Genomic DNA, 12,230 nt, shown 5'->3' on the forward strand with positions numbered 1-12,230 from the left:
TCACAACCATCTGTAAAGAGATCCGATGCCCTCTTCTGGTGTATCTGAAGACAGCTACAGTTACTTATATATAATAAATGAATAAATCTTTTTTTTAAAAAAAAAGGATGAAAAAAAGAGTTGGAGATCTGAAGACCGCTTTGACATCAGACATGGAGATGCACGGTTTGGAGTTTGCCTAGCTGGTTTCTCGTCTTGCTTTGGTGATTGCAGTTAAGTGATTGAATGAATCTCAGAAGAGACTTTGAACTTTGGGCTTTTAACATTGTTGAGACTGCTATAGACTATGGGGGCTTTGGAAGTGAGACTAAGTGTACTTTTGCATTATGCTATGTTTAGGAATGGCCCACATAGACTTATATGTTTAAACAAGCATATGGAGACTCAGGGAATGGCACTTTTAGAACATGTGGCCCTGTTGGAGTAAGTGTGGCCTTTGAGTAGGTGTGTCACTGTAGGTGTGGGCTTTAAGACCCTCATCCTAGCTGCCTGGAGTCAGTATTCTGCTAGCAGCCTTCAGATAAAGAAGTAGAACTCTGAGCTTCTTCTCCACCATACCTGCCTGGATGTTGCCATGTTCCCACGTTAATGACAGTGGACTGAACCTCTGAACCCATAAGCCAGCCCCAATTTAATGTCCTTACAAGAGTTGCTTTGGTTATGGTGTCTGTTCACAACAGTACAACTATAAAACAATCACCTTTCTGCCTGTCAAGTAGCAACAATCCAACTGGGCCACTTTTTTTCCTTACTAATCTATGGGTATAACAATAAGTTATAAGGAGTAAATTTGTATGGGTTTCATCTCGTGGAGTGAATTTAAATCCAATTAGAAAGAGCTTGTTTGTTTCCATGATGTCTATGCCACTATTATATGTTTTGCCAGTATGTTATTGCAACTTGCAGGGTTCAAGCCTGGATGAGACTGAGGATCAGTCTTCTTCAGTAGTGTGCACGCCATCTTTGCAGTCTATGACAGCTATTTTCATGTCATTATAGTGATGGCATTTTCATGTCAACACCAGTTAGATTTCTCTGAGTTCTAAGACTCAAGTATGTGGTGTCTTTGGCAATAAATTTTACTGTAAAGTTCTAGACAGTAACTTTACTAGTTAATTTTGACAACTTTACAAAGGCCAGAGTTACTTGGGATGGGGAACTTCAATAGGGGAAATGCCTCCATCAAATTAGCCTATAAGCAAGTCTGTGGAGGCAATTTCTTTCTTGCTTTCTTCCTTCCTTCCTTTCTTTCTTTCTTTCCTTCTTTCATTTTAAACTTTACCATTAAACACATTGCAAATATAAAACCAGCACACAGAAAAACAAAACCGAGAAACATTTTCATGATTGATTTGGGAGGGTCCACCTTATTTTGGTGCCCTGGGGGGGGTAGTGGTCCTGGGGTGTATTTTAAAAAAAGCAAATTGAGTGAGCCTGGAAAGCAAGCCGGTGAACAGTGTTCCTCCATAGCCTTTACTTCAGTTCCTGCTTCCAGGTTCCTGCTCTGGATTCCCTTCTTGATGGATTATAAGCTGTAAGTGAAATACACCATTTCCTCCTCAAGTTACCTTTGACCATAGTGCTTTATTCTTCCCCACTCCCCAGCACCAGGACACAAACTAAGTAGGGCAATAGCTTGCAGTGTTGGGGGGTCTATGAGACATCACTGGCAAACAACTCCAAAGGGGTAATTCATTCCTGGCCCTGGGCATTCATTCTATTTGTTATTCCCCTCTTGTACTGCTGCTTCATTATAGGGTATAGTTCTCTCCTGGTACTCTTGCCAGCCTAACCTCTGGGGAAGAAAGTTTGAAGGTAAAATATAGCCAACAGGCCAATTATTCAAGCCATCAGCACCATCTAATCAAAATCCGATCAAGACTCAGGCGTACATTCTGCTTAGTGAGCACATGGTGCTCCTGGAGGGGGAAGTAGCTGATTCCGGGAGGACAGGACGCTGCAGCCCTGCGTTTGGGGTACTTACAGATCTTGCCCTATGTGTTTCTTGTTGTTTTTATAAACTTGTAAAGCAATATCTAGAGCCCTTTTTGGAGTCCTGTGAGTTGTTCTTTTGAAAGTCAGCTAGCTCTTGGTCAGATGGGTGGATGGCCTGGGAAACTTGTAGCCAGTATGTAGTTGCAATCCTGTTGGTGACTGTGTCCTTAAAGCTGTGGAGCCAAAAGCAATCCCGACACAGGGTAACTGAGTTGTATTGCAGTATTCCAGTGACAGTCTCACCTGTCTGAGCATTGTGTAATTCTTTGTTCACTTATGCCATTATCTTATGTCAGCCAGGGATGTTTTGCTGGTGTTAGTTCTATATTATATCTGGACACAGTGTGTGCCTTTTTATTCCAATAGGATTGTTTTTGTTATTGTTGTACTCTCTGATCTTTCTCAATGTATTTGGTACAATGTCTGCTAGGAATGATCCATGTATATAGAGGGTTCCTTTCTCCCAATGACCTCCATTTTTGTCATAGTACCACCTTCAAAAGAAGCTTGAAATGCTCTCAGGATGCTGATGGTGGTTCTGAACTTGATGCTTACACCTGTTAACACATTAACTAAAGCACATAACTATTTTATTTTGTTAAGACTTCTTTTATTTTAAAATGTGTGTGTGGGTGTACGTGAGTGTGTGCATGTGTGTGCTATGATGTGCACATAAGAAAGGCTCATGAAGGCCAGGAGAGGGCACTGGATACCCCCGGAGTTAGTTATAAGGGGTAGTGAGCCACCTGATTCCAGTGCTGGGAATTCAGATCTTCTGCAAGTGCTGTTCATGCTCTGAACCACTGAGCCAGCGCTTCCTGAATTAGGCCAGTGCACATGGTAAGTTGTTAAGTCTTCTTTGTCTGAGTGGAAAGTTTTCATCTGGCAAATATGTTTTTTCTTTTTCGGAGCTGGGGACCGAACCCAGAGCCTTATGCTTGCTAGGCAAGCGCTTTACCACTGAGCTAAATCCCCAACCCCTCATCTGGCAAATATGAAAACAAGCAAAGAGATCATTTTCATGGTTGGTGTTCAACTCCTTGCTTTATCTGGACTATTCCTCTTGAAGGCAGTGCACTTGCAAACCAGTGTACTTGGTTTAGGTCTTAAGTGCCTTCCTAGCACCATGTATTAAAAGCTTATTATCTTTATGTGATGCTGCTGGGGGAGTGTGGAACTATTGAGAGCTGAGGGAAATTGAGTCTTGTGGTATAACCCTGTAATTCCAGTTACTTAGGAGGTGGAGCCTGGGGAACTAAGTTAGACTCTGTTTTGAAATAAAAATTAACAAAACAATTGGGATATAGTTTAGTGGTCTGGTTCATTCCTGGGTCAGATCCCTAGTACAAAACCACGAGGTAAGGCTTAGTGAGATGAAGTTAGGCCACTGGACATGGGACCTTATAGGACTAATAGAAACCCAGGCCCTACCCTAAACCCTGTCTCACCTTCTGGTCCCCAGGAGATGACAATCTTCCTTGCATTGGCTCTTGTCATAATGTATATTGTCTCATCCAGTCAGAAGGCATAAGAGCAAGTGGCTTTGGATTGAGTGAGACCTCTAAACTCTGAGCTGAACAAATCTTGTCATATTTTCTGGGGTTTCTTGGAGACAGGAACAGAAAGTGACAGCATAACTCTAATTCGACCAGTTGACTGCTTGTGGTGGACTGAGCTTATTCTTTTTTTTTTTTTCCAGAGCTGGGGACCGAACCCAGGGCCTTGCGCTTGCTAGGCAAGCGCTCTACCACTGAGTTAAATCCCCAACCCCGCTGAGCTTATTCTTATTCCTCTAAATCCCAAGTTCTAGACGTCAACTTTCCCATATGGGGACCTGAGTGTTAGGCTTTCCACTTAAATACTCTAAAAAACTAACCAAGGTCTATCTATACTAGACTATATACTATACTATACCTATACTATAACTGAGATCTATACTATACCATCTAAACTATACTAAGATCCAGGCAGGTATGTCACACTTTCCCTATTTTTCTTAAACCTTTACCTTTTCTTCTCCTCTTTTACTTGGATGAGGTTTGAAGGTAAACGGGAAGAGAGCACCCTTCACGATCCCCCAGTACTCCCACCAACCTAGGGTTGTCTGGGCGACCTTTCCACTGGGCACTTGACACCATTCTTCCTTTTCCTAATCAAGAACGTCACTTCTCCAATTAACCCTCTGTCTTGTGAGGGTTCTAAAATTCAAAACAACCCGAATAGGCACAAGAGTCCAGCAAAGCATGGTCTTTATTTGAATTAGGCAGCAAGAACCGACTAGGCAGGGACAGCAGCACAGACTGGGGAGCTGACTGCGTCTTCAAATGTCCATCTCAGTGAGGGTGCAAGCAGACAGCACAATGTATTGTACTCAGTCCCCTACTGATGGATCAGGGACACAGGAGCTAAACTGCATCCTGAACCAGGATGTTGCAGAACTTTTTTTTTTTTTTGCAGATTTATAATTTTTATTGATATTTTTTACATACATATGGTGTATTATAATCAAATCCATAACCATTCAGTTTTCTCTAATTCTTTTCCTTTACCCACAAACCATTACTTTCTGCTAATGTCATGTATCCTTTCTTTTAAAAGAAAAGGTCTACTTAGTGCGGCCAGCATGTATATGATTGTAGAGTCCAACAAGGGTAACCCTTAAGGAGCCACATCACTGAAGAAAACTGATATTTCTACTCCAGCAGCCATCGATTTGTAGTATGCAATTCTCAGCTGGGGTGTTACTTTGTAAACCTCTCCCTCATCCACGCTGGGATATTTGTTGGCTTGATCTTGGATGTGTCTTGGGGATGTAGTCATAGTCACTATGAGTTCATATGGACACTGTCCTTGTCGTGCCTGGAAAACACGTTACAGAACCTTTAAGCCCATGCATATGTGTGTGTGTGAGCACACATGGTCATTAGAGGACGGTTGTTGAGTTGGCTTCCCTCTTTTCACCGTGTGTGGTCCTGGGAGTCTGAGACCTGGGAGCAAATGTCTTTTCCAGCTGAGTTGGCTTATTATTTGTTTATTGTTTTTTAATTCTTGAGTTATTTCTACAATCCACCCCACATTGCACGTGCGTGTGTGTGTGTGTGTGTGTGTGTGTGTGTGTGTGTGTGTGTGTGTGTGTGTGTGTATTAGATAATCTTTTTGGAACAAAATTACTTTTGTCCCAATCGTTTTGTTCAGAAGCAAGCAATGTAACTTTCCTGTCAAAACCAAGGGCATGCAGAACATCTTACCACAATGTCACTCTTAGGTTAGGACATCTGTGCCTAACAGAAGCATGGAGAAGGTGATTATTAATACAGTAGCTCTAGTATTAATATAGACAGATTTTACAACTTAGTTTTTAATGTTCCCATGGTGCCAGGGTCTGTCTGCCTTCACTAAGTCCCTTCTGTTCCTCGTGGTGATATGGTAGACTTCGGTGACTCCTGAGAAACCTTATTATAAGGACAATAAATGTCATGTTCCTCTGATGGCACAACCTCCTTGGACAGGGACTAGCACAATAAATATTAACTTTAAAAAAAATCAATAAATATGAATGAGTAAATAAACCATTTCCTTGTGAGCACGTTTTACACCCTGCTGGAGTCCAAAATCTACGTTTTAATCCTGGCTTCACCTTGAAGCTGTTGTCACTCTGTGAGAGGACCGGGCGGGATCTGAGCCATCGGAAAGCACCTTGCCCGACTGCTTGGCAAATTGTCGCGTACGTGTGACGCAATCACCCCGCGTCCGCGCCGACGAAGACGCCAAGGAACGTGGACTGTAGGTAGCATGGCGGCCACAGCCCAGCAGTCCCCTCCGTCGGTCGGCGGAAAGCGCAAAGGCAAATCCCAGTTCCTGCCGGCCAAGCGGGCCCGACGCTGTGACGCAGGCGGACCGCGGCAGCTGGAGCCCGGCTTGCAGGGCATCCTCATCACCTGCAACATGAACGAGCGCAAGTGCGTGGAGGAGGCCTACAGCCTGCTCAACGAGTATGGCGACGACATGTACGGACCCGAAAAGGTACGGGCCTGGGGGAGAGTGAGCCGCCCGCGGGCCTCTTCCGGGGAGCGGAGGCGGCAGTTGCTTCGCTGCGCCTGTACGGTGCTTGCACGACCTCGCTTACCTTCCCGCCCCTGGTGTGACTGCTATTGCCGCCGCCTGCCTGGTGGGTGTGTGCCTCCAGGGTGGCTCTTTAGGCTCTCTTAATGACTAATGACAGTGGCTCCCACGTATTGATTGCCTTTGTGGACCAGGTAGTGTGCTAAAGGCTGTGCAGATCTTGAGTCGGTGCGAAGTTGCTACAAGCTAAGATCTCTCCGAGGTAGTGATAGGGATGCTGTTTTCCAAGTGCACTTGAAAATACATTTCAGAAAATAAAACTTATGAACCCCAGATCTTATCCTATGGTAGTTTGGCAGCCGTGATATTGCTACTTTGACTCCGAATACACCTGCACACTCTGTAGTGTGGAGAAAGGTAGTTTAGCAGGCCCCATTACTTGAGAGAAGGGGGCAGAATAGGAATCCAAAGGCTCCTTCAGTGAGCTCAGTTATTTTTATTACCTGATTGAAAATCCCCTTGTCAGGAAAGAGAACTGGGCAGTAGGCATATGTCCTGTCTTTGCTCATGCATTGCTTGTGCCTTGTTCAAGTTCTCTTTTTGTAGAGCCCCTTTTGTTTTTGAGAGAAGACTTTGCTGGCTACCTCTAGTTGGCCTCTGCTTCCTAGCTGTAGGGATTGCAAGCACTGGCCATCATATTGTGTGCTCTGTTTCTTTTTTCCTTTTTTTTTGGAGCTGGGTATCGAACCCAGGGCCTTGCACTTGCTAGGCAAGCGCTCTGCTACTGAACTAAATCCCCAGCCCGTGTGCTCTGTTTCTTATAGCAGAAGTAAGGGGTTTAGTTCTCTTATACATTTGGTTCTAATCCTACGACAGCCATATTGCCTGCCTGTGAGATGACACTGCACACAGGGAATTTATTTCTTAATGTACATCTGGAAGTAGTATTATATTAATCTAATAAAATTTATTGTCAACAACGTTGAGACCTCTGCCACTGGGGGTTTCACATAAGTAGTTAATTACAGTGTTTGAACATGAGCTGTTCTGTAATTTTTGCCTGTTGGTTTTTATGTAAACAGTTTATAGACAAGGACCAGCAGCCCTCTGGAAGTGAGGGAGAAGATGATGATGCAGAGGCTGCCTTGAAAAAAGAAGTTGGTGACATTAAGGCTTCTACAGAGAAGAGGCTGAGAAGATTCCAGTCAGTGGAGAGCGGAGCAAATAATGTAGTCTTCATCAGGACACTTGGGATAGGTATGTCTGAGTAACAACAGCCCAAAGACCATCAGTCCCATTGTGTCTGGGCATTTCTGTTTCAGCAGATGCTGGTCAGACAATGGTTTCGTGGGTATGACTGTTAATTACTCTGTGGAACTACTACACATTCCATTAGCAGTGTATCAGTGTGAGCAGGTTTTTGAAAACATTTTCAGATGACTTATACCACACTCAGGGAATTTGCTTTTTTTTTTTTTTCCAATTATGAAGCTGAATGCATTTATTAAAGAATGCTTGAATGTAGGGATTTAAGATCTTCTGAAATCCAGGTCCTTTTGGAGCCCTCATCTTTCTTTCTGAACATAGTTTTTCATTTCATTTCTTTTCTTTTTTTTTTAAACTAGATATATTTCTTTACTTACATTTCAAATGTTATTCCCTTTCTTGGTTTCCTGTCCATAAGCCCCCCCTCCCCCATACGGGTGTTCCCCCCATCCATCCCCCTTACTGCCCCCCCCCAATATTCCCATGCACTGGGGGGTTCAACCTTGGCAGGACCAAGGGCTTCCCCTTCCACTGGTGCCCCAACAAGGGTATCCTCTGCTACACATACAGTTGGAGCCCTGGGGAGAATTTGCTTCTTATTCCACAGTTTGGAAGTGGTGTTATTTTAGGTTCCTAAAAATGTGGAGAGGTGGAGGGTGGTGAGCATAGCATTGGCTTAAAAGCAGGGACCAGGCCGTGCTGGACCCCTCCTTCGGTAACTTAAGGTAGAATGAAGTGTATATTCTGTCTGCGCTTAGTACCAGGCAGTTACCATTTAGGAATGGAGGGCCTGATCCACTTAAGACCTGGAAATAGAATTCCTTTGACTTTCAAATGTGATCACTAATTTGAAAATATTAACACTGTTGTCTCAGTAGCTGTCTTAGTTGGGAAGTAGCCAGTGAATCACTGTGTCGTGCTGTGCTATGTGGTTCTAGGATTCTTCCCCAGCTGAGAGCTGGCCGTCTGTACTCATTAATTATTGGATTAGGTTCTTCAGTGATGTACAGATAATGTTCATGCTATGCAATGCTTGTTACTCTGATTTGTATTAGAAGAAAACAACAGTAAGGCGTTGTGGTTTAAGTTTGATTCTGAGACTATCCAGTTATATATGGTAGGTCCCAGAGAATTACTAGTTGCAAAATAAAAACAAACAAGCAAAAAAAATTTGGGGTTTTTTTTTTTGTTGTTGTTTTTTGTTTTTTTGTGTGTGTTTCTTCTTCTCTTTTCTTTTTCTCTTAGAACCTGAGAAATTAGTGCATCATATTCTCCAGGATATGTACAAAACCAAGAAAAAGAAGACCCGGGTTATTCTGCGAATGTTACCTGTCTCGGGTACATGTAAAGCATTTTTAGAAGATATGAAAAAATATGCAGAAACATTTCTGGAACCCTGGTTTAAAGCCCCAAACAAAGGGACATTTCAGATTGTATACAAATCTCGAAATAACAGCCATATGAATAGAGAAGAAGTCATTAAAGAGTTGGCAGGTAAGTTCACTGAGTAATCTTATATAGCCTGCTCTGGTTAAAACTTAGGCTTAAAAATGTTTAAGTTTAGTACATTTTTTCTTCAGCTTATATATCAGCTCTCACTAATACGGCATGTGAGGTAGATTCTCTGGTAGAAGTCTTTGCAAATCAAAATTGAATATTTGGGAAAATACAGTGGTCTGTCCATACCCATGGGTGATTGTCATTAGATGCCCCAGGGATGCCAAACCTGTGAGCGCTCAGGTAAGTCTTACATAAAATTGGCTGTTTTGGTGTGATATTTGCATATAACCTACACAGGTTCTCTTCTATATTTATATCATTTTTAGATTATTTAGAATACTAAGTCTGTTGGAACCTCTGAAATAGTCGTCTTGTTTAGAGATAATGACAGTTAAAATCAGTCTATTCTTGTTAAGTGGAGATATCCTTTTCTTTCTGAAGAATTTTGATTCACACTTACTTGGGTTTGCACATGAGTGCAGTGCCCACAGAGCCAGAAGAGGCTGCTGTTTCCTTTTGAGCTAGGGCCAACAGGTGATTGTTTAGCTTCTCAACATGAATGCTGGGAACAGGTAGGTCTTCTGCAAGAGCCGTGCATGCATTTCCACAGAGTCATCTCTGTACTCTGCCAACTGTGCTCTTATTAAATGTGTCAAGTTTCATTATTAAAAGCATTGATAGAGCTGCATATCCATGCCCTTGATCCCACAGTTGGGAGGCAGAGACAGGCTGTTGTTATGAATTCCAGGCCAACCTGGTCTACATAGTGAGTTCCAGGACAATCAGGGATACATAGAGAGCCTGTCTTGAAATAAAACAAAAAAGTATTCATGGAATTTGATTGACAGTCACAAAGAACAAGGAATTTTTATAAACCTAGTTTTAACAAATCCTGTCTAGTAAGGGATGAAAGCCTCATTTGACTCCATCAGGCTTCATGATACCTTCCTTCTTAGCCCATTCTCCTATTTCTGTTTCAGGAATAGTAGGCAGCCTCAATTCAGAAAACAAAGTGGATCTCACTAATCCAGAATACACGGTGGTAGTAGAAATCATCAAAGCTGTGTGTTGCCTGAGTGTTGTGAAAGATTATGTGCTGTTCCGAAAATACAACCTCCAAGAAGTAGTGAAGAGTGCAAAAGACTCACGGCCTCCCCCAAAGCTGGGAAATGGCAAAGAAGCACAACTGGAACCTGATAGTAAGTTGAGTCAAAGTGATCCCCCCAAAGGGAAAAACAACCAACAGGCGGCACCGGAGAGTAGCGAGGAGCTGGGGCAGACAGAGCCAGGGTCCAAAACCCAGGCAGGGAGTGGAGGAGCTAAACCTGAACCTGAAAGTCAAGGCTCAGAAGGACCCAAGGCAAAGGAAAATGAGCTCTCCTAGGTCATTCTGCAGGAGGTGGTCTCAACTGTGGAATTGTGATAATGTATTTTGACTTTTGTGTGCTACTCAATGCTGATCTCACAACCCCCCTTGTCAGTTTTGTTAAAGCCCTTCCAGGCCTGCCTGTTGGTGTGTGCAGACCATGTACTGGTTCCTAGGGGAGGGCACCAGGAGGATGGATGGTGTTGGCCTCTGCTCCTCATTACTGTCTCTAGTTTCCTCTTAAGCACTGCCAACTGATGTGGAACTGAACAATATCTGAGTGGGAAATGAGCAGGACACTGAGGAAGGTGTGTTCTACGGCTCAGCTGTCCCTGCCGTTCTATTACACACAGAAGTGGCACTGTGGATTATGTGGGAATCGCTTTGGGATGCTTTTTTTGTTTATGTTTTTGGGTTTGTTTTGTTTTGTTTATGTTAAGAGCAAATCTGATGGCTCATTGCTCCAGGTTTTTTAGAGAAGGTATGAGGTAGAACAGGACTGCTCTAGGTGTAGACCCATGGGTGCTTATGATAAGGTTAGGGGTGAGGAATCACTGCTGGGTCACTTCCATATCCTAGTACAAAAACAGGAAAGAAAGCCACCATACCAGGGTTTCTCTGGACTTGTATCCAAGCTGCACTTGTATCCAAGCAGCTTGTGGTGCTTTCAAGTTTTCCTCATAGGCAGAGAGAGACTGGAAGGGTAGACGGGACCAGTGACTATTGTAAAACAAGCTATCCAGGTGGGGCCTCTAACATTAGGCTGGGAAATGGGTTTGTGCTTGATTCTTAATACATGTTAGAAAGTAGTATAAATGCTAAGTTGGTTAAGTAAAGAGCTAGTGACACGAGAGGATATATTTCCTGTCACAGCTAGAGGCTTGCTTGGTAAGACAGACCAAGAGGATATGGGAGAAGCAGGAGAATATGCATTACCTTGCTAATATAGATGAGGCTAGACCATCCTTGAGTGTTTGACATGTTAACTCAGGTCTGAGATTGAAACCATCTTAAAAGGATACGCCTTAGTATCACTTAGGGGGAACAGATCACGGTGCCTTCTTGTAGCTTGCTCTGAGACAGAGGGACTTTTCTTTTAATAGACTGTGACAAAGGGCCTGAGGATAAAGTACCGTTTGCTCAGACAGGAAGTTCTGGAACTTGGCAAGTCGCTGCACTTGAGAGTTTGATGTATACTTTGCTGTGATTGGCTTTTTATTTGTCTCCACTGAGTCCCACGTGTGACTGGCTATTTGCCAGTTGTACAGTGCTATGCTCTTAGGATCTAAGTTCCCAGCTACTTTTGCTCTGCTTTCAGATTGGCTGACTTTGTCGTCACTGACTTCTCAGTGTGCTAGTTTACAGGTGATCGCAGGGTAGGAGCTTACTGGTCAGTTTAAACCATAGCAATTAAGACAGAAATAAAGACGCAGAAACCAAATCCCTGTGCTGAGGGTCAGCATGCTGGTCCTGCTCTGCAGACAAAGGAGTTAAGCCTGGTCCTGTAGGACACGTTTGTTCAAAGCTGAATACAGTTTTCAGATATTTCTACTGTATTTCGTTCTTGGTACAGCTGGACTTTCAGCTTTTCAAAGTTACTGATATTTTAAAAAATAAAAATGAATTTGTTCTGTAGTTTGGCATTCTTATTTTTTTCTATGCCCCATATTAAATGTCTTCTGATGTGTATAGTGTGTTTATTATAAACATGTCTTTCTATGGTATAGTGTGTTTACTGTAAAAATGCTTATATGCTTGATTATGTATCAAAAATCCGGGCTCATCATTCCTAAAAAGTAAAGATACAAAATTTATTCCTGAGTAACTAATATTCAAAGAATACAAGTTTAAAATATCTTGCAGGATTTACTTAAAGCACCTATCTCATACTGAGTTTTGTTAAAGTCATTAACTGGCCTTTGAATCATTTATACTTCTGCTTGAAAGGGGTGACTTCATAAAGACTTGTTATGCAGAGGGGTCAGTCTTAGGACAATTCATCTTTGGATTAGTCAGGACAAGATGTATAAAACACAGATTC

General features: G+C 42.8%; 1 protein-coding gene across 1 annotated transcript; it reads left to right on the forward strand.

Annotated features, from left to right (window-relative positions):
• Nucleotides 1–5,738: 5,738 nt before the first annotated feature.
• Thumpd1 (THUMP domain containing 1) lies at nucleotides 5,739–11,824 on the forward strand. Its single transcript, XM_032892790.1, has 4 exons — nucleotides 5,739–6,018; nucleotides 7,140–7,314; nucleotides 8,569–8,817; nucleotides 9,804–11,824. Exons 1-4 carry the CDS (start codon nucleotides 5,788–5,790, stop codon nucleotides 10,205–10,207), a joined length of 1,059 nt encoding a protein of 352 aa, XP_032748681.1. The 5' UTR covers nucleotides 5,739–5,787; the 3' UTR covers nucleotides 10,208–11,824.
• Nucleotides 11,825–12,230: the final 406 nt, after the last annotated feature.

This window comes from Rattus rattus, chromosome 2, assembly GCF_011064425.1.
Source record: "Rattus rattus isolate New Zealand chromosome 2, Rrattus_CSIRO_v1, whole genome shotgun sequence".
NCBI lineage: Eukaryota > Metazoa > Chordata > Mammalia > Rodentia > Muridae > Rattus > Rattus rattus.

Bases quoted from the DNA above. Each gene is read 5' to 3' on its own strand.
- Thumpd1 (XM_032892790.1), top strand. From the start codon at position 5,788: ATGGCGGCCACAGCCCAGCAGTCCCCTCCGTCGGTCGGCGGAAAGCGC. The intron at 6,019-7,139 runs GTACGGGCCTGG...TTATGTAAACAG, and splicing joins ACATGTACGGACCCGAAAAG to TTTATAGACAAGGACCAGCA. The intron at 7,315-8,568 runs GTATGTCTGAGT...TTTTTCTCTTAG, and splicing joins CATCAGGACACTTGGGATAG to AACCTGAGAAATTAGTGCAT.